This window comes from Podarcis vaucheri (assembly GCF_965113315.1).
Source record: "Podarcis vaucheri genome assembly, chromosome: 9".
In the NCBI taxonomy this organism is placed as follows: Eukaryota; Metazoa; Chordata; class Lepidosauria; order Squamata; family Lacertidae; genus Podarcis; species Podarcis vaucheri.
In genome coordinates, this window is record NC_138767.1 from 74,551,290 (window position 1) to 74,573,670 (window position 22,381).

At 44.0% G+C, this 22,381-nt stretch overlaps 1 protein-coding gene and 1 long non-coding RNA gene across 10 annotated transcripts in view; one reads left to right on the top strand and one right to left on the bottom strand.

The window, feature by feature from the left end:
• Positions 1-3,250: 3,250 nt before the first annotated feature.
• On the bottom strand, positions 3,251-11,928 carry LOC309540548. Of its 3 annotated transcripts, none has more exons than XR_014223338.1 (3): positions 7,787-11,928; positions 7,586-7,645; positions 3,251-3,565 (listed from the first exon to the last, which is right to left on the bottom strand). It is a non-coding gene; the product is annotated as an uncharacterized lncRNA (long non-coding RNA). The 3 variants fall into 3 exon arrangements; XR_014223339.1 differs by lacking the exon at positions 3,251-3,565 and adding an exon at positions 4,068-4,636; XR_014223340.1 differs by lacking the exon at positions 3,251-3,565 and adding an exon at positions 4,069-4,636 and having other exon boundaries at positions 7,586-7,642.
• A 1,215-nt stretch (positions 11,929-13,143) lies between these two features.
• LCORL (ligand dependent nuclear receptor corepressor like) overlaps positions 13,144-22,381 on the top strand; it is a 60,495-nt gene continuing 51,257 nt past the window's right edge. For 6 of the 7 annotated variants that reach the window (XM_082237327.1, XM_082237332.1, XM_082237328.1 and 3 more), the window contains exon 1: positions 13,144-13,343. In XM_082237327.1, the coding sequence (XP_082093453.1) occupies positions 13,223-13,343 (121 nt within the window). In that variant the 5' untranslated portion in view covers positions 13,144-13,222. The remainder of the gene's footprint in view (positions 13,344-22,381) is intronic. The other variant, XM_082237329.1, reaches the window with a different exon arrangement.

Below are 22,381 nucleotides of genomic sequence, written 5' to 3' on the forward strand. Positions count from 1 at the left end.
CAGTAACATTTTCTCTCATTGATTGGAAGAGGAATCCCAGATAATTGAGGTATCTGATATTATCCAGCACTTAAATTTGGAAGCTTTTGTTATATTTATGATTTGTTAAACATGATGTGTCATGACATCCTAGATAGGTTAACATTGAAGGAATTTTATTTTTCCATACATGATATGAATGCCATATGTAGGATCCTTACATGTCACAGTCGTGTGGTGGAACTGTAGCTCAGTGGGTATAGCACAGGCCTTTGTATGCAAAGAGTCTTGGGTTCAAAACCTGCTATCTGTGACTCTGCATATGGTGTGGGCTGTGCATACAGGTGAGTGGTTGACCAACTTTCAATGCAGCCCTCTGGTCGGAAAAGGGCTTGCAGGCAATAGGGCTGCAGAAAATCAGAATGGAATGGACAACATCACACATATACTACTGTAAACTACATGTTTGTCCAATTAATGGAAAATTGTATGCAGGTACCATACAACATAGGGAGGCGGGTGGCGCTGTGGATTAAACCACAGAGCCTAGGACTTGCTGACCAGAAGGTCGGCGGTTCGAATCCCCGTGACGGGGTGAGCTCCCGTTGCTCGGTCCCTGCTCCTGCCAACCTAGCAGTTCAAAAGCACGTCAAAGTGCAAGTAGATAAATAGGTACCGCTCTGGCGGGAAGGTAAACGGTGTTTCCATGCGCTGCTCTGGTTCGCCAGAAGCAGCTTAGTCATGCTGGCCACATGACCCGGAAGCTGTAATCCGGCTTCCTCGGCCAATACAGTGAGATGAGTGCCGCAACCCCAGAGTCGGTCATGACTGGACCTAATGGTCAGGGGTCCCTTTACCTTTACCATACAACATGGCTTATGTGTAGAAAGCAGGGGTTTTTTTCAGCCAGAACTGAATTCCAGCACCTCTGTAGGATTGTTTATTCTAAACAGTTTTGATTTTACTTGGTCAATATTGAAATCATCGCAATGAACCAAGAGGATTAGAAAGACATCTTCACACCAATTTGGAGGCTGTATGCTCGCCTAAACAGGCAAATCCATGTGCAAATCCCCATCTAGATAAGGAACCGTGTGAATGGCAGACATGGAGTTCCTCTACATAATCCAGTTGATGGGGCTACACGAATGGATCCCTTTTTAAAAGCCGCAAGAGCTGTTGAGCAGCTGTGGGTTTCCCTCCCCAGCACTGCTGCAAACAACAGAAAGGATGTTTGGGTGTGCCTACTCCCATCTTCTTCCTTCTCTTCTCAACCTGGGTTTGCTTAGCTACTCCCACAGATCCTTGGAGGAAGCCCAGTCCTTGCATACAGTCTCTCCTCTTGCACATGCTCCATACCAGCCTCCAGAGTCCAGCAGGAGCATGCTTCTGCTGCCATAACAACTGACTCATGTACCATGGGTCATTGCTTCACTGGCCCTTCTTTCACCAGAGCCACTGTTTGCTCCCATTGGCCCTGCACACAAGCACAAATCAAGCCCACTGGCCAACCAGGAAGTACGGCCTGAATTATCCTTTCTACTGAGCAGCTTATTGGATCTGCATTACTATCATTTGAAGAGGGCTCTGTGCATATTAGCCCCAGATGCTATAAACATGCACAGTTGGATCTGGGTATCTGTCATTTATCCAGGACACTCAGTAATAAATGGGATTTACTAGTAAATGTCATCACTGAACATGTTATTTGGTTGAATTTGGAAATTATCCCATCTGGCTAAGTAAATGTCAACATTTACTGGGAGTACAAGTACTTTTCTAGTTACTAGTAGTAAATGACAGAATGTTCTGACATTTCCCCCTCTCCTTGTAAATGCTATGATTTGCTAATAAATGCTAGCTTTTGTCAACCTTTGGACATTCGCTGCAGTAGATATCATAAACATGTGTAATATAATATGGAAAGTTATTTCCTTTGATTCTAAATACTGCAGTGCACATTAAGTATACGCCCAGTTCTGCACACTTATGATTCACACTACTAATAAAGCTATACTGTAATTGAGTAGAAAGATAAATTATACAGATTTGCAATTGCAGTCTCACACTCAAAAACTGGGGGCAAAATGTCACAATTTTACCAAACATATCAGCCAGGAAATATGGACTGTTCCTAGGAAGAAAGGCCATCTGGAGTCTTAGGAGAAACAGTGGATCCATTTTGAGATTAAACATGTTTTCTTTTTTTAAAAGGAAACTGTTATGGCCAGTTTAAACACACACACTTTCAGTGTAAGTCAGGGCAGAACAAGCTGTTGCAGAATAAAATGAATGCAATGTGCCAGGCAGGGCAGAGCTTTAAGTTGCAGCAGGAACAGAGTTTAGGCAGTGATCCTTGGGGTTAGGATAGGTGTTACAAATGCAATGTCCCTATTGGAGGCTATATTATTCCAAGACTCCTCCACTTGACTTATTTAGACCAGTCACATCCAAAGCATTATGAAGAATGCTGAAGCACGTGGGCATTTCACATGGGAAAAAGGAGTCCAAGCACCCTGGTCCTAAACAATTCAGCATTGTATTATGTATATGTTTGTGTATATATGTGTACACAGGTAATTTGCAACTTATGCACATTTAACTTGCATACATTCAGCTTTATGTGCTCAGCAAATTTAGAAAAATAATAAAGTGTGAGCAGGAAAAGGGTAGTTGTCCACGGAAAAAGGACTTTGGCAATCCTACCTGCCATTGAACCCAATGCGTTTTTTCACTATATGCATTTTTGGCTTTACATGCTATCCCTGGAATGAAACTCCCACATAAGTTGAGAATCACCTGTGTATCTCTCTCTCTCTCTCTCTCTCTCTCTCTCTCTCTCTCTCTCACACACACACACACACACACACACACACACACACAAAATGTATATTCTATTTTTCCTCCCCGTGGAGGAAAATAATGACCCAGTACCTTAAATTGTGCCTGGAAATGTACTGGTAACCAATGCACTGGTTAATATGCAGTTTATTTATTTGCCTACCTATCTGTATTCTGCTCTTCAGTATATGTATTTCCAGAGCAGCTTGCAAAACACCTGGGGGGGCGGGGCTTAAGTGAATGGTCATATTAAATGCCCTATTCTCATATACACACGTGCTTTCCACTAGAACATATATTAATCTATGAGAACCCTTAAAAAACAAAAAAGACTGTTTCCTCAAAGACAATAGACCTCTGTGTTCAGTAGTCCACAGCAGATACTAAAACCTGGACAATTTTTTAAACTATTGGGACTGCTCTGCTCCAAGTGAGAATACATCTATTGAGAAAGAGCAGGTGCTAAAGCAAGCCTGTTCCAAAGGTACAGGTGCACCGGAAAACATCTGGTTATAGCAGGCTAAATCCCACAACATGATGATGTAACTGTTGCATTTGATAACTCTGTAAAGGTAACCTGATTCCTCTACCCGCTTCTCTACCAAAATAAAATGAATGAGACTGTAAACTGTCCATTTACTTTGCCGGCTACAATGCAGATTACAAAAAAGTAGGTCTGGTTGATTTCTGCAATTGTTCTGGAGCAGGTATGCCATTAGCCTCTTATCTATTCCGTTCTCTTGGCCTATATATATATATAAAAGGCAGTGAGCAAGCTTACATCAGTGCCATGGTGAATCTTGAACTACAGACCTTCTGGGAGCTGGAGTTTATCCATTATTCCTGCCTCAGAAATGGACACCCTAGCTCCTAAGCAGCTTAATCCATAAATATTGTTTTAAAAGAAAGAGGTAAGAGCAGCCAGAATTGTTTTGCATTAAATGGAGATATGCCATCAGCTGTAAGAAGAAGAAGAAGAGTTTGGATTTGATATCCCGCTTTATCACTACCCGAAGGAGTCTCAAAGCGGCTAACATTCTCCTTTCCCTTCCTCCCCCACAACAAACACTCTGTGAGGTGAGTGGGGCTGAGAGACTTCAGAGAAGTGTGACTGGCCCAAGGTCACCCAGCAGCTGCATGTGGAGGAGCGGAGACGTGAACCCGGTTCCCCAGATTATGAGTCTACCGCTCTTAACCACTACACCACACTGGCTCTCTATGTAATGCTCTATCATTCAGGGGGGAATTGCTCTATCAATTCATCTCCAGTAAAACCCCATATACCATGCAATGAGTTAATTAGCATTGCAGCAAGTTAATTTAAAACTGAAAATGTCAATTAGTATTGGAGAAGGACAACTCTGATCCTAAACCTCCACTGATTTGCAGCTATACTCATTCATGAGAATGGCTTCGGGGTTAAACCCCAAGGAACAAGCCGTACCTGCTACCTTGTGGGACATCTTTGGAAGAATAAAAAGCTAAGGAGTAAACCCTACACAAATCCTGAGTGGAGTCCCTAACATGGTTGGATAGTGTCTTTGTAAGCCTCCTTTTGGCAACTCCTGTAGCCAAGCTGGTGCCAAACCTATTGCTCTGCTTTCCTTTAGACCACATCAATGAGGTCTTGTCATCCCGGCAGCCCAGGGCCTCCACACACACAGCCCAGGCTTGGCCCCAGAGATGTCCCTTCGGTGCTGCTAACACAGCAAAAACAATGCAGAAGGCAGCAGTTACAAGTTACCGGTCTCTGCACAGTAGGTGCTGTGATTCTCCAGCGGTCTGACTTCACCCCTGGAGGCGCATTCCATTCTCTCTTGAGACAGGTGAATGCCAACAACAATTAGTATTGGACTGAAACTGTACCCCCTTGATTTCACCAATCTGCACCTTGCACCACTTGTCTTCCCTCGGATTGGTCACTGAACTTTTCTTTTTTTAAAAAAAAATAAAATTAACAATTTCAACATAACAAAATATCAAAACATCTCATAATCATCATCTATCCCCATTTCCCCCACCTCCCCATCAAACCCTCCCTCCCTCCCCCCAAGACTTCCCTCAGCTCCTCTCTCTGATTTCTCAACTCATATTGATCTCTGCATACTGTAAAATTGTATAAATCCTTATATTATCTATCTACTATGTTAACAATCAATAGATTTGTGTATGTTTATTCAAAACTTGCCAAGGAGTCCAATTCGTTTTGTCTTTTTAAGTAATATGTGAAAATTTCCCATTCTTCTTTAAAGTCACAGTTGTCCTTATCTCTCAGATTGTATGTTAATTTAGCCATTTCTGCATAGTTCATCAATTTCACTGAACTTTTCTGTCCTTGTATAGCTTTCCCTTTCTAGCAGCAAGCTTGCAAGCCTATGTCCTTGCTCTGCTAAGATTCCTGTAACTCACCTTGGCTTAGCTCTCTTTATGCCATTCCTTCAAACTAGCTACCTTGGCCTGATTTTCTTCCTCTGGAAGATCCAGTTGTTGCCTAATCCTTAGATGGTTCTGATCCTGCAGTGAAATACGGGACTCTCCAAAGTGTGATAGCTGTAGGCTTGGGCTTCTGGGAATATAGGTGGCTAGGTAAGTGATACTAAAGTCTGAATTAATTGCTATTCTAAAATGGGCAAGATCCTGCCAGGCTTTTAATTACAGGAGTCTGTGAAATAGTCTGATGATGAAATATCCATTGTCAAATAGTCAATAATGCTACATTACTCTTGTTGACTAATTTGACATTTCCTTTATGTATTGGTAGGGATGCGGGTGGCGCTGTGGGTTACACCATAGAGCCTAGGGCTTGCCGATCAGAAGGTCGGCGGTTTGAATCCCCATGATGGGGTGAGCTCCCATTGCTCGGTCCCTGCTCCTGCCAACCTAGCAGTTCGAAAGCACAAAGTGCAAGTAGATAAATAGGTACTGCTCCGGCGGGAAGGTAAACGGCGTTTCCAGGTGCTGCTCTGGTTTGCCAGAAGCGGCTTAGTCATGCTGGCCACATGACCTGGAAGCTGCCTGCGGACAAGCGCCGGCTCCCTTGGCCAGTAAAGCGAGATGAGCACCGCAACCCCAGAGTTGTCCGTGACTGGACCTAACGGTCAGGGGTCCCTTTACCTTATGTATTGGTAATTGTTGCTGAAACAAGCAGCATGTATAGACAGCCTAAACAAGAGCCCCAGTACATATTGGTCTGATGATGCTCTGGGCTGGCTGTTAGCTTTGCTGTCAAACTGGCTGCTGTAGGGGAGAAAGGCTACTCCCTGGGTGCTCTGCTCCCATAGTTGAGAGTTCTTTCCCCTGGGGATGGGGGCGGGGGATGATCAATAAGAAGGCTCTTATATCCATTACTTCTATTTATTTTGTAATTTCCCCCCCCCCCAAGCACTTTAACACAAAATGCTTCCAGGGCAGCTCAGGAGAATTAAAAATAATATCTGGCTATCTAGCTATCAAACACGCTTCCTGTGCACAGATTCATGTTTCTCTGCTTTGGGTCCTGTTTGGATATCTAATATTAAAGTGCAATTAGTAGTGTATCCTCTGTAGGGCTTGCCTCAATATATTTTCTGCAGCCGAGTTGCTGTGGTGATGACATACTTAGTTATATAGCCCCTTTGCAAGAACCATATAGTGGTCCTATTTCAAACCATATTGTTTGAAATGAACTAAATCTACCACCAGTACCAAATACCACGAATGGTGCTATCATCTGAACTGACATTTACCATGGTGTACATAACTGTAAGATACTAAACCTGTGACTCACATTGGACTACTTTATCACAAAGTTGTAGGAGGCATAATTGTACTACAAATTTATATGTTATACAGTGGTACCTCGCAAGACAAATGCCTCGCAAGACAAAAAACTCGCTAGACGAAAGGGTTTTTTGTTTTTTGAGCTGCTTCGCAAGACGATTTTCCCTATGGGCTTGCTTCGCAAGACGGAAACGTCTTGCAAGTTTGTTTCCTTTTTCTTAACACCGTTAATACATTTGCAACTCATAGAACGCGGTGTGGTAGCCTTTTTTGAGGTTTTTAAAGACTTTGGTATTTTTGAAGCTTTTCCAAAACTTTCCCGACACCGTGCTTCGCAAGACGAAAAAAATCGCAAGACGACAAAACTCGCAGAACGAATTAATTTCGTCTTGCGAGGCACCACTGTACCAGATTTGCTATCCTGATTCTTCTCTCTTCGTTCACACCCTCCCCAAAGAATCCTAGTTTACAGTGATGAGAACTATCTCGAATCCCTAGTTCCCCTCCCAGACCCCAGGGTGCCCTAGAGGTATGAGATATATTCAGGCATTCAGTCCATATAGTGAGGAATTTCAGAAGCGAAGAGCTAGACCATGACTGCAAACCCAATCTCTCCCCATTCTCATGTTGGGGGAACACCTGCAGATAGGCTCCCCTTGTGATGTGGAACATAAGGGAGTGTGAAAATCCTATATGCATACCTGCTTCTATAGATGCCCACCCCCCCATGGGTGGTAGGAGTGGGTGGCAAGTCTAATAGGAATATGATGGTAGGAAAGAACCAGCTGACATGCCTCTCTCCCCCTCCTCGCCCTCCTGTACACATTTAGACTTACATGGCAGAAATTCCTCAACAGGTCTACGGAATAGTTATAAAGCCCGTTTTAAGTTTGTAGTATAGATGTGCCCATAGTGTAGGCCTTGTCTATGAAAGCATTGCTAAAGGAACATGCTGACAGAATACTGCCCTTGAGTGTTCTATATAGAGAGGGTAGGATACACATACTTTTAGGTGAGCTCTTCAGGTTTGCAAGCGTGCCCATGGGCCCCCAAAGGCTGGTGACTCCTGCTTTTAAAAAAGACACAGTCAAATGTGTAGTTACAAACCTGTATATAAGGTCCAATTACTAGAATGAGGAGGTAGATAGCAGGGAAGGATAGCAGCGCTTCAACTCCTCCACAGCATATGAAATAACAACAAGCACACTAGCTGGTTAATTCAGTATTCAGGCTTGTGAACCAGAAAGGAAATGTACCTTCCCCCTTCCACCAAGGTAGAGACTGGAATGGGGAAGAGGAGACTAAAACAGGGATTGAGATAGTAAGGGTAGCAATTCTCATAACAAAACTTTTTTTTAAAAACTTCCATAATCTCCTCCAAAGTAGGTAGAGGTACCGAAAAATGGGGCAGTTTTTGATTAAAAAAAAAGAAATAATTGGCCAATTAATGCTAACAAATAGCAGAAGAACTGGCTCAGTCCTAGGTTTCAGTAGCTACCAAATGTGGTAACTGATATTCCTCTTGGGATTAGATCTTGTGATCTTCTCACTGCCCTTTTTAATTCATATAGTATAATATTTATATAGCATCACCAACATGCACTAGATGTAGTATAGAATGATCATGCAGAATCTATGAGACACAAAATCAACTAACCTACTTGCAACGTGCAAAGCTGTTCTTGTTCATCAAATCATCTTTAAAGGAAGAATGGGTTGAAATGCAATGCTGAGACAAAGGTCAGTAGATTACTAAAGCTGAATCCCATATATCGGGAATAAGGCACATCCCATTGTAAACTGTGGTGTTTTCTTCCAAGTCAGGCTACAGGATTACTGTATGTGCCTCAAACAGCTTTCTACAGTTTGTTGTTTCTGTTTCTGAAACAAGCCATCTTCATTTGTTTTATGTTGCAATGTTCTACACTTATGTTCCCTGTAACAGGCAGCTAGTATCTGGCTGCTGCTAATCCCCTGCTATAACCACAGTAAAGTTTGAAGGTGGGGGGAGAGAAAAGCCATTGTATATGGTTATACTAGCATAATTCACGAGGCATGCATCTGGAGCAGTGACAAGCCATGGTTCCTGCGACAGGTAGATGGACCTCGAGAGCAAAGGGGGAAACACTTGTCAGGTAAGTAAACAGGAAAAAGTAATTTGTACTTGTCAAGGAATAATCCCAAGAGAGTCAACCACTGATGTATGCAAACTAAAAACAATAGTATATAATCTTATTAGGCAGTTTGATTGAACATCTTGTGTCTTTGTGTTGCCTTTTCCCTAGCATAACATAGTAGTCATAAACAGTCTTTACAACATCTTCCTGGTAAGGGTTTTAAGCAAGATCTTGAGTAGCCTCTTCAAATGAACAAGTTAGAAATTGGGTTGTAAGAGGATCTCTTATAACACTTGACCCCCTAACATGCTGTTATGAGTACTAGAAGAAACTAAAATTGATTAAGTTGGTGGTTCCTGGAAGGAATATCTATCCCTGTATATTTCATTGAAAACTGACGATGTGTGCACATTACTAGCTTAAAACACAGCGAGGTCATTCTTTTTCTCAATTCAGGTCAAAACTGGTTTGGGGAAAACTGCATCAAAACACTGTGTTTCCAAAGAAACAACAGAATATATATGGATTGCAGCCAACATTGTGTGCACACCGCTTCCCAAACCATACCACATGGAAGTATTCTACTATGAATCTTCGGTACATTGTTGAAAAGCAGGAGTATTTGCTTCCAAATCCTGGAGGAATATGAAGCTCAACTTGTAAAAAAAGTTTAGTGGCCTAAATGTAAGTGGAGAAGACCTGCATAATGTGTAGGTATCACAGCAAATCCTGTTTCCCTCATTGCAATCTAATGGCCATTAATGCCTAGCTGGTAGGATGATGTTTTCTCCATGAAGGGGTGGTGTGGTGCTTGCTGAATTTCTGCCTACATCCAGCTGTTAAAGATACTTGCTCTGCTTTGCAAACAACACAGTTAACCTTACTATTGACTATGAGTTGAATCACTACAGCAGAGCTGACATATATTGGGATAAATATTATGAGCCATGGCCATTTCTAAAACATTTGTTTGAAGGAAGAGGGGCTTGTGGTACTCAGGGGAACTGTGATGTGCTGCAGCCACTTGCAGCAAAGCCCAGAACCACTCTGAGAAAATGAAGACGGTGGGTGTCTGTAGTCTCACCCAGCACTTTACTGATCAGGGCTGGACTGCGTACTTACAGTCTAGTAAAATAGCACTCATTTCCACTTCGCTCAAGGAATGTCTGATTCCTTATGTCCTACCTTGATCACCAAGACCCCTTATGGGGGACTTCTGGCAGTTCTCAAAGTCCCTGAGATTTGGCTGGCCATCACTAGGGACCAAGGCTATACAGTGGTACCTCAGGTTACATACGCTTCAGGTTACAGACTCCGCTAACCCAGAAATAGTACCTCAGGTTAAGAACTTTGCTTCAGGATGAGAACAGAAATCGTGCTCTGGCAGCACGGCAGCAGCAGGAGGCCCCATTAGCTAAAGTGGTGCTTCAGGTTAAGAACAGTTCCAGGTTAAGAACGGACCTCCGGAATGAATTAAGTACTTAACCCGAGGTACCGCTGTAGTGTGTCAGACCCTACCCTATGGAACTCCTTATTTGCAGTTCAGCGGGAACCATTCCTCCTTTTAGTCACATGCCTCTTGACGACTGTCTTGCTCAGACAGGCCCTTGTAACATGAATTTCTTTTTAACCCAATCACTATTTGATGCTTCAAATGATGTTTTAATGTTGTTTTATGTATCTTTGTTTTTGTTGTTAAATATTGTATAACAGCTTGATATGTTTTTTAATGAGAGTGCTCTTTATAAATTTGTAAATAAAAATCTTATTTAAAAGGCAGGTAGGGATGTTCATTTCTGCTGTTACCACTGCCACTACTTAATAAGCTTATGTGAGCATGGAATGGCATTAGGACTGTACTGAGGGTGGGGACTGGAGGGCATCTTGCCCAGGGTGATGGCACTGATCCGCACAGTCTGTTGAGAATTGAATTTTCAACTTGCTTCTATTCTTTATTTTATTTGAAAACTCTACTAAGTATTTTTTTGTAATATGAACTGAAATAACTGCATTGCAAACTTTTGTTTCACCGGTACTCATGGCAAAAGTGTACTCTAGCAATTCTCCCCTGGTCGGTCCCTGCTGACCTCCCATAACATAACTGAGGATGTTATTAGTAGGAGGATCTTGTGTCCTTGATTGTAGCCGGCTGGAACTGATAACTACTCCACAGCATATGTCAGGTGTTCGTTGTGATCAACTGTCCAATAAGATAATGTAGAAAATCACAGTCACATGTGATGCACCTTATTTTTGTGATTGTCAGTTGTTTAATTGTTGTAACCTTAGGGTAAAAGGTGGGTAATAATTTACTATTATTAGTGATAGTAGAAGGCTTTGGTTTAAGAAAAGGATTGGTTAACATCCTTCCTAGAGAGGAATAAGTATGTGTGGACAGAATGTGGTATTGGCCTCCAGACTACACTTTCCTACCACAGTATCTGTTAATGAACAGCTGCTACACAGCACAAAAGATTCTGGGACATGTTCTTAGGTGTGCACTCACTTCACATTTCACACATATCACCATGAAAATACCCCCCAGAAGTTGGAATGTTCCTCTTTTGTCAGTACACTGCAATGAAGATCATTAGTGCATTTCATTTATAAGTTATGTCTCATGGCGCTCACTGAGATGATTTTAAGGACCCCCTTCTGCCTTCAAGTGTCCCTTGGAATGCTATTTGAAAACTATTGACAACTCCTACAGCTGTGGGGAAAAAAGATTAAGGGTACTTCTCGTTTATAATGCATTTGAAATGAATCCACATTTTTCAATCAACTAAACATAAATTGGGACGCAGGTGGCGCTGTGGGTTAAACCACAGAGCCTAGGACTTGCTGACCAGAAGGTCGGTGGTTCGAATCCCCACAATGGGGTGAGCTCCTGTTGCTCGGTCCCTGCTCCTGCCAACCTAGCAATTTGAAAGCACGCCAAAGTGCAAGTAGATAAATAGGTACCGCTCCGGCAGGAAGGTAAACGGTGTTTCCGTGCGCTGCTCTGGTTTGCCAGAAGTGGCATAGTCATGCTGGCCACATGACCCAGAAACTGTCTGTGGCCAAATGCCAGCTCCCTCGGCCAATAAAGTGAGATGAGCGCCGCAACCCCAGAGTCAGGACCCCTGACCATTAGGTCCAGTCGTGACCTTTACCTTTACCTAAACATAAATCATCGGGGGGGGGGGGGAGGATAGCAATGAAGCTCCTAGTTTCATTAGTTTTGTATTGTTCTTTCCCCCCTTCCTACTGATTTGTCCTCTATTGTGTGCTGTTAATTTTCCAGTAGCTTTGGTTATATGTTTTTTTTAATTGTTTTTTTTATTTTTCTTACAAAATTGTACGTGCATAAATGATGCATGACATGAGTAAGAAAAAGCTGGTCACTGGGGGATGAGTAAAATACTAGCACTTTGGGTACAAATTTGTGGGCAGCTGAATGTCTGTAATTTGTGTTGATCAGCTGGTTTGTTTTATTTCTACACTACTTAATGCTAAGGTGAGATCATGGCAGATTGGTGTGAGCGTGTGCAAAATACTACCCAGACCCCGTGATCAAAATCTGAGCCCCTTCTTTGTGTGCCTCCTCCACAAGAGGACTGGAGGGTGGCACACAGGAATTGGCCTTTTCTGCAGTGGTTCCCCATTTTTGGAGTCCTCTCCCCAGGAAGACTCACCTGGTGGCTTCACTACATATATTTTAGGCTCCAGGTGAAAACTTTTTTCTTCTCCAAAGCCTTTGGCTATTCAAACAATCTAAGGCCTTTAAAAATTTGTGGGAGGGATGGGGGACATTGGTTTGTGTTTTATTCTGGCTTTTATTACGTAATTTGCGTTTTTATCTTGTATTTTTATGAGCCTTGTTTTTATAGATGCTGAAAGCTGCCCAGAGTGCCTGGGGAAACCCAGCCGGATGTACAGGGTATAAATATTATTATTATTATTATTATTATTATTATTATTAATCGCTGAGATGCACAGACGAAGGGCGGTATACAAATGTAATAATTTGAAGAGCAGCAAACAGCAACCAGATTTATGCAGTTCGCGAAGCTGACAAGGCTCGCGAACCTCTAGGACCGCCCATCTCGCAGCTGCTACAGGCAGGAGGCCCGCCCTTTGGCGCAAGGGCTTCTGGGGTTTGTAGTCCGCAGGGAGGAGGCCCGCCCTTCTGTTTAACGGCTTTCCACACAGCGCATTACCGGCCCGGCACCCGCTCGCCCGCCGCTGGCAGTACGGAACGGCTGTACCTCCTGCCTCTCTCCGATACTATCCGCTCAGGCGCTTTGCTTCTCCCCGTCCTCCCGGGTTCGGAAACCTGAGCGAGGAAAAGGCAGCCGCGAGCGAAGGAGCCTGAGGAGAATCTGAGGGGAGCGAGAGAGAGTAGGCGTGGCGAGCGCGCGCTCCCCCGTATGCAAATGAGCGGGCGTGCCGCGTCGGGCGCCCTCCCGCTCGCGCGGGCTCCCTCCCTCCCGTATGCAAATGAGCGGGCGTGAGGTCAGAGGCAGACGGGAAAGGGAAGAGGCAGAATGGCCGCCGCGGCTCCCGCTCCTGGCGCCTCGCAGTGCCGGAGCCCCCGCTGCACGGCGGAGCGCAGGGGAGTCCGCCGCGAACTCGACTCCTGGCGGCACCGACTCATGCACTGTGTGGGTAAGGAAGGCGGAGGGGAAAGGGGCTGAGGGAGGGGTGTGTGGTGTGCGCGGGGCGGGGGGTCGGCCGGTGGAGAGGAGCCGCCGCCGTGAGGGAAGCGCCGTGAGGGAAGCACGGCCAGCGCCGTGTGCCGGCCGCCAACTCCCCCTCAGGGAAAGGCCTGGAGGAGCGGGGTGGGGCACTTGCCCGCCGATTTAGGCTCCGCCACAGCCGCCCTGAGGAGGGCGGATGAGCGGCGGCTCCTTTTGTCCCGGGTTCCCTCCTCAGAGGGTCCGTCCCTGTGCGCGCCCGCCCCTTTAAGAGGGGAAGCCGCTCGTGCGTTGACGGTTGGGATTTGAAGTTTCCCCCTCCCTCCCTCGCTCGCTCGCTCGCGCTGGCCTGCGCCCGCCAGCCTCCCTCCCTCCCTCCCGGGGTTGTCATAACAACGGCAGTTCTCGCTCCTTTCTCCCCCTCCTCCTCCTCTCCCCCATCCCCGGCTATCCTGTGTCCAGGGCGGCTTATAGGGTCGGGTCGGACACCGTTGTTGTTCTTCTCTCTCTCCCTCTCCGCTCTTGGAAAACTTTTCGACAGCTCCGTTGGCTGCAAAAACCACGTATTAGCTGTGGATTTGGTGGCTGAGTGTGTGTGCATGTGTGCACATAAGAGATTTTCGTGTAGCGTGGCTTAGTGGCGCGACTCTCGATTTCTCGCTCCTTAGGTTTGCTTTTTCCTGCAGACCTTTATCCAGGTGTTGGCCTTATCCCATTCGGGTGGAACTGTTAACATAAGATGAGCAGATCGTACCCAAGTTGTACAAGCACTATCAAAATGTGCAGCTCCCGTTTCTTGCAGGGACACTTCCAAGTGGGTCGTGCCCCATGTTAGAGATGGGGATGGAAGAAGGAAATGCCCTTTGATTTTTATACACCACAGTAGTTCTAGTAGCAAAGTGACTTGGGTTGGTCCTTCCTCTGCCTAGTGCTGCTACTTGAAGATCTTTGGATATGATTGTTGAAATACCTCCAGATAGCATTTTTGTTCAGAACTGTGTCTTCCAGTTTTAGGCTTCAAGAAGGCATTTTCTCTCTCTCTGACAGTGTGGGGCATCTAGGTTGGCATCATTTAAATTTACATGAAGCACATTGTCTTGCAATTATCAGTTGAATCTCTTGAAGTCAGTACTATGCTGGCTTCTGTTCATTATGTGGCTAAGAATAAAATGAAAGTGGTTTGGAGCAGTGTTGGAAACTCAAGATATATAAGCTAGGTGCAAAATGGCTCCTTAACCCAAGGTTACAGTCACCAAAACAGAATGTCTGGTTGGCATTTTCGTGCAAGATGCTCTAAAGACTTATTTGTCAAATGATGGACTGACTGATTGATTCTCAGTTAAACATCTGGCTAGTTCAAATCATAACCTTCAGCTAGGTTAAGAGCTTTGAGAGCTTAAGAAAAGTCAGTCACATACATACATACATACATACACATACACATACACACATACACAGTCACATACAATGGCCTATTTCAACCTCTTATTCTTAATGTTGACTGCTCCTGCTCAGGCTGCACAGGAAAAGCATTTTGGTTCCAGAAATTCATTCCAATTGTGCATCTAAAATATAACAGAATTCTACAGGATGTGGTTTTAGTGTGTGAAAGCAGTCAAGATCCAATGATCCCAAGGCATCCACCTCCAGCTGGCAGAGATTGTCAGGTCCCCTCCTGGCACTCGGGCATCTTCACTTGGTCTCAAGTGGCCAAAAGCCTGCCCCCTGGCTAATTTCAAACACTTGTTTGGAGAGATACTGATGTATGAATTATGTTTGGATAGCATTAAGCTGAAGGATTGCTTTTTATTATTTGGGGCCTCTGTCAAATGGACTTTAGCCATTCTGCTAGCTTTATGCAGTGTTTGAGTTTCGTATTTTAATTTGTTCAAAGCAGCCCAGAGTGGCTGAGGTAAACCAATTAGATGGGTGCCATATAAATAATAAATTATGATTATTATTACTATTACTATTATTTGTGTGGAGTAGCATAAGCAGCTGAGAACTTGCAAATTCTGGCACCTCATTATTTCCCCCTACATTGCTGCTTGCAGATCGAAAGCTCTTTCACTCAGATAAGAAAAATGATGGGGAAGCAAAAATAAAGTATGGACATTCATATGATCTAGTTCAGGTGGTGGTTTCATATTCAAAGGTACTCTTGAAAGTGGGGGACTTTAATTGTCTATAGCGCCTACTTAAAAATGGTAGAAGCGCAGTCTTCAGGTTGCCCCCCTTCTATCTAATCTATTGGCAATACAACTTTTATAGTTGGGCATCCTTCCTTCCCCCTTTTATCCCTAGAAATGGCATAGTATTGCTAGTTTACAAAAATGTGGAGAATTCAGAAGCAGTGCTTATTGTTTGTAAAGCAATTGCTATGTCTTGATTAAGAGCAGACGAGCCTGCTGGATAAGGCACGTGGCATCCTGTTCTCACAGTAGCTGAATAAATGCCTGCAGGAAACCTGGAAGCAGGACTTAAGCACAAAAGTTCTCTCCCCTTCTATGGTTTCCAGCAATGGTATTCAGAAGGATTATTGCCTCTGAGTCCATGGAGAACGATCATTGCCATCATGGCTAGTAGCCCTCTCCTCAATGGCTCATGACTCACATGTTGGCTATTTTTACCTGACAAACATTTCTCCCTCCTCCACACTTTCATTCGATATTTTTGGAAGCGCAGAATCAATATTTTAATATCCAACTACTGTACTGTGTTGCCCAACTGCCATATGTATTTGAAAGATAACATGGACAAGATCCTGGTGAATCATTAGAACCATTACACCATCTTTCATGTAGTACTGGGTACCTTGGTTGTAAACTTAATGGAACAAGTAACTTGGAATATGTCTCACGCAGGACCAGTCAGTAATACACACAAAAAACCAAACTTTTGGAGTTGGCCTGCAGAATTTATGTGACAGGAAGTTATGAGAGCAGAAAACTTGAATTCAGAAAGAAGTAAAGTTCACTGTGTGTCACATAAATTTGAATAGTTAATGATGTACAATTGAGGATGTTGTTCTGAAATTTTCTTACTGTTAGAAAACTGGTTCCAGGTAGGGCTGGGTGATAACTAGATTTCAACTGTACGATATATCACCAGCTAAATATCACAATATCTGCTGTGGCAGAGGGCTTTGCTGGGCCTCCCTGCAGGGGCAGAGGGTTCCCCCCCCCGTACCTCCCCGCAGCAGTGGAGGGTGTGGCACTCTTCCCTGTGGCAGCGGAGGGTACTGCGGGGCCCTCCTCCACCAAAGGGAGGTCTGGCGAGGCCCTCTGCCACCACAGATATATATTGTGATATATCAAGATATTGTGATGTTTAGCTGGTGATACATCATGATAGTGAAAACCAGATATCGCCCAGCCCTAGTCTAGTGTGTTCTCTGTATGACCTGTTTTGCTGTGGCTGGTTGCAACCCTCCAGATACTAAAAATTGCAAAAAGAACCAAATAAATTCTGTCTGTAAAGTTGTTCACAAGTTTATAAAGATACAAGTTTTGGCAAACTACCCCCTCTAATTGAGTAAAAGAGGTTTGGTTTTTACTTTTGCTAGAATGAAACTGCAGTCACATCTTTTCTAGAGAGCTTTTCTACTTGATTGCTTCTGTGCAGTTTTTTTTTTTAGTTGTCATTTGTGCACAGCATTTATCCATCTTTAGCTAGATCCCCCATCTTGTCTTCATGTGCTTTGTAATCATGTAAAAAAGTCCGTAGACTGAAATCTAGGTTTAAGGTGCCATTTGGCTCCTAGCTTTTATATTTCAGTTTCTAACACTGATCTTCTCAGTCTAGTCTCCTCTTTTTCAGGCTAAACATGCCCAACTCACTCAACTGTTCCTTATCAACTTGGTTTCCAGACCATTGATCACCTTGGTCTCTCTCTCCTGTTCACATGTTCCAGCTTCTTTATACTCTTCTTAAATTGTGGCCCCCAGAACTGAACACAGTACTCCAGGTGTGGTCTGACCAAGGCAGAATAGTGTGGTACTATTACTTCCCTTGACTGGGACAGTTGATGAAGCCTAGAATCAGGGTGGATTTGATTTAAATCAATTCGATTTAAACCACTTGTCAGTAAGACTTGATTTAAATCATTTATTTTTTTTACAGAAATACTCATTCTTGCTGGTATAATCTTAATATTTACGACCAGATGCTTTCATTTTTGGAATAACAAATTTTCAGAGTAGTTTTTACAGTTATATTAAAAACTACTGATTTTGTTATACTATTAGAAATAAGTAGACAGATAATTATGAAATTGTGAGGTTTAATAAGTTAACTGTTTATATTTGGACAACTTTTCTGCTGTACTTTATTGGAAGGAGAAAAATAATCATGTACTTAATAACAATTTAAACAATTTATTTAACTAAAACAATAACATTATAGCATATGTATCCATGTTTGTTAACTGATGTGGTTAAACAAAACAAAAAAAACTTAGACTAAGGTAAAGGTACCCCTGACCGTTAGGTCCAGTCGCAGATGACTCTGGGGTTGCATGCTCATCTCGCTCTATAGGCTGAGGGAGCCGGCGTTCGTCAGCAGACAGCTTCCGGGTCATGTGGCCAGCATGACTAAGCCGCTTCTGGCGAACCAGAGCAGCGCACGGAAATGCCATTTACCTTCCCTCTGGAGTGGTACCTATTTATCTACTTGCAATTTGACGTGCTTTCGAACTGCTAGGTTGGCAGGAGCTGGGACCGAACAACGGGAGCTCACCCTGTTGTGGGGATTCGAACTGCCGACCTTCCAATCAGCAAGCCCAAGAGGCTCAGTGGTTTAGACCACAGCGCCACCCAGGTTTTAGCACACATGAAAACAGATCCTTATTTCCTGATGAATAGCCTTTGGACTGTAATGTAACTTAAATAGAAACTATCTTTAGAAAGATTTTTCCTCCAAAAGCGTTTTAAATATCCAATTTAAATTTTAAAAATTGATTTTTAAATTTATTTTTAAAAATCATTGATTTTTATCCAGTCTGCCTAGAATAACATTGGCTTTTGTTGTTGTTATTGTTGACTCGTGTTAAGCTTCTGGTCTACTAAGGCCCCCTAGATTCTTTTCACATTTAGGTCTGGCAAGCCACTTGTCCTCCATCTTATATTTGTGCAGCTGATTATTCCTGCTAAAAATGCAGAACCTTAAATTTGTCCCTATTGACATTCATTTTCTTAGTTCTGGCCCAGTTTTCCAATCTGTTAAGGTTGTCTTGAATCCTGTTTCTATATTTTGTAGCATTGACTACCCCTCCCAGTTTGGTGTCTTTTGAAGTTTGATGAGTATCCCCTCAATTCCTTCATCCAAGTCATTATGGGCCTGGAAGGAAACCCTGTGGCACCCGACGTGTCACTTATTTCTAGAAAGATGAGAAACCAGTAGTGAGAACTCTGGGTTTGGTCAGTCAACCTGCTACGAATCCACCTCACAGTTATCTTGTCCAGTCTACATTTTAGTTAACTCCTGCTTCGACTAGTGCAATGCGCTCTACGTGGGGCTACCTTTGAAGGTGACCTGGAAACTACAACTAATCCAGAATGTGGCAGCTAGACTGGTGATTAGGAGTGGCCGCTGAGACCACATAACACCAATCCTGAAAGACCTACATTGACTCCCAGTTATGTTTCTGAGCACAATTCAAAGTGTTGGTGCTGACCTTTAAAGCCCTAAACAGACTCGGCCCAGTATGCCTGAAGGAGCGTCTCCACCCCCATTGTTCAACCCAGACACTGTGGTCCAGCGCCGAGGGCCTTCTGGCGGTTCCCTCACTGCGAGAAGTGAAGTTACAGGGAACCAGACAGAGGGCCTTCTCAGTAGTGGCACCTGCTTTTGTGGAACGCCCTCCCATCAGATGTCAAGGAAATAAGCAACTTCCTGTCTTTTAGAAGACATCTGAAGGCAGCCCTGTTTAGGGAAGTTTTTAATGGTTGATTTTTTATTTTCATTGTATTTTTAATATTTTGTTGGAAGCCACCCAGCGTGGCTGGGGAAACCTAGCCAAATGGGTGGGGTATAAATAATAATAATAATAATAATAATAATAATAATAATAATAATACAGCTTTTCAGCAAGAATAACATGGTAGACTTTGTCAAAAGCCTTGCTGAAATCAAGATATATTACATCCACAGCATTCCCTGATCCATCAAGCTTGTATCTCTGTCAAAAAAAAAAGAGATTCATATGTAATGTTTTTGAAAAACCCTTGCTGGCTCTTAGTAATCATAACATCCTTTTCTCCGACTGCTTAATTATAACTTGAAATTGTTAGCCTGGAAGTAAATATTCTACAAATGAAGAATTACGCTCTCTCTTCTCTGCCTCACTGCAGGGTTTTGTGTTGTTGTTTTTTTTAAAAAACACCATCTAAATTAAATCCTCTCTCCCTCTGATCCGGAGTGTTTTCTCTGTACCATGTAGTAAAAAAAAGGTAAAGGTACCCCTGCCCGTACGGGCCAGTCTTGCCAGACTCTAGGGTTGTGCGCTCATCTCACTCTATAGCCAGGAGCCAGCGCTGTCAGGAGACACTTCCGGGTCATGTGGCCAGAGTGACAAGCTGCATCTGGAGAGCCAGCGCAGCACATGGAAATGCCATTTACCTTCCCGCTGGTAAGCGGTCCCTATTTATCTACTTGCACCCGGGGGTGCTTTCGAACTGCTAGGTTGGCAGGCACTGGGACCAAACGACAGGAGCGCACCCCGCCGCGGGGATTTGAACCGCCGACCATGCGATCGGCAAATCCTAGGCGCTGAGGTTTTACCCACAGCGCGACCCATGTCCCACTACCATGTGTTGTTGTTGTTTAGTCGTTTAGTCGTGTCCGACTCTTCGTGACCCCATGGACCAGAGCACCCCATGGACCAGAGCACGCCAGGCACTTCTGTCCTCCACTGCCTCCCACTACCATGTAGTACCCCCCCTTTTTTAACTGCATTCTCCATCACACACCTCCAACCTTTAGGCTGAGTGGGACAGCTTCCTCAGGTGGCAGATGCTTGGGGCATGGAACAGACAGAGCTATGTGTGCCAAGCAATCTGCCCTGCATCTCCTAAGCTAGTTTACTGTCCCAGAGTGTAGTGGAGGATGCTGTCCCATGGCCAGTGTTAAAGAAAATGCCATTATAATTGGCCTCTATACTTAGAGTCTGTAGTAAGATTTGTAGAATTGAAAGGGACCCCGAGGATCAACTAGCCCTACCCCCTGCAATGCAGGAATCTCAACAAAAGCATACATACAGAATAATGGGGGGGGGGGTGTTTTCCTTTGCCTTATGCAGCAAAATGTCTTGGGGCCAACCCTGTCTACCCCTCCTTCTTGTTTCCCAAACTTGGTTCTCCAGCTGTTTTTGGACAACAACTCCCATCATGCCCTAGCTAGCAGGACCAGGGGTCAGGGATGATGGGAACTGCAGTGCAGAAACAGCTGGAGACCCAAGTTTGGGAAACACTGACCTGCCAACCTGTGCTTCTGAGATCTGCAAAAGAAGCCTTGATGATGGTGCCCCCAACAAGAACTGTGTGTAGATAGATGACTCAATAGATTATCGTCTTTGCAGTGGTGCCCCATGTGTAGAACTTTCCCTAGGCAGGTAATTCTGTCCCCTACATTATTGGCACTAGAGTAAAGATATTTTTGTTTACCCAAGCCACCTGGTCTTCAAGTGACAGTTTGAAATTAAGAAATACCCATAAGCTGCATACCTGCTGCTTTGGGGCAGTGCAACTGCTCCCAGAAGAGGTAGGCTTCCTAATTACCAGACATGCATATATATATGCTTTAAAGTTCTTGAAAGTTGCCTGTTTCTTAATGTAAGTAGCTTGGGGGGGGGGTTGGTCGGGGGGGGGGTACTTGTTTGTTGAAGTCCAACTTCAGCAAAACTTGCTTCTAAGTAAGTGTACATAGATTACAGCCCAAGCCCCTCAATTTTCCTCCACTCCCAAATCTATAATTTTGGTTACGGAATGTTGTTCAAGTTAATTTCAACTCTCCCCACCCCCGTCAAAAAACAAATTCCCCTTGCCACCCTCTTTGGAACTCACCTGTGTGCTCTTCTTTCCTGCTGAGGTGTATCTCACTTATTTCCTATCAGCCTATTCAAATTTCTAACTTTGCAGGGTAGCTTGTTTCTCCCTTTGCCTGTGCTGAGTGCGATGGCGGTTTCACCAGCAGTATATCGCTGGTGAAACTGCCACTGCTTGGGTCCCTCTGCCTCCAGCTCCTGGCTAGTTTGTTTCTCCCTCAGCATGCTGGGCGCTGGAGGCAGAGGGACTTGAGCGGTGACTGTTCCACCAGTGATGGAGTGAAGCTGTCATCGTGGTCTCCCCTCCATACCGATCTTGGGTGATATATTGATATATCACCCAGGCCTACTCTATGGTCGTTTTTGTTATGTGAATGATACCACGCACCCCCTGGGTGAGTTACAGAGATCCCCTGACGTTTGGGGGCCTCTGGCTTAGAGGATGTGTAGGTCAGAGTGTGCATACACCTTGTCCAAAAGTTGACCTTTGATCTGTTTTCATTATTTCCTGACTATGTATAGGTACCATAATAAGCTAGATGAGCTCCGAGTTTTGCTCAAAAATTTTGGGGCGCTGTATGTCTTCTATAAACAAATAAAGGCTCTTGCTCTTTTGGTGTTCCTTGCTAATCTAAGCCTTCTGCTGTGTTCTGTCACTCTTCTGAGTGACCGTGTCCAGCATTTTCACTACAGACACACCAGGACCTGTGTGATTAATTAGGTGCTGGCATGTTTGTCAATACTATATGGAACTGGAAAACCAGTCAGATAGAGTGACAGACATGAGAAGACATGATGATGTCAAAGATCTTCCATGAACTTGGATTTACATTTGTTATGTATTGGGGGTTGTGTAGGGAGTCCAGCCCATGAAACCATTAGTGGGAAGATCCTACCAATGCATCTAATGAGTCTAATGCCTTGAGCAGGATTTCAGCTGCTGATTTTACTTAGGAAACATATTCAGT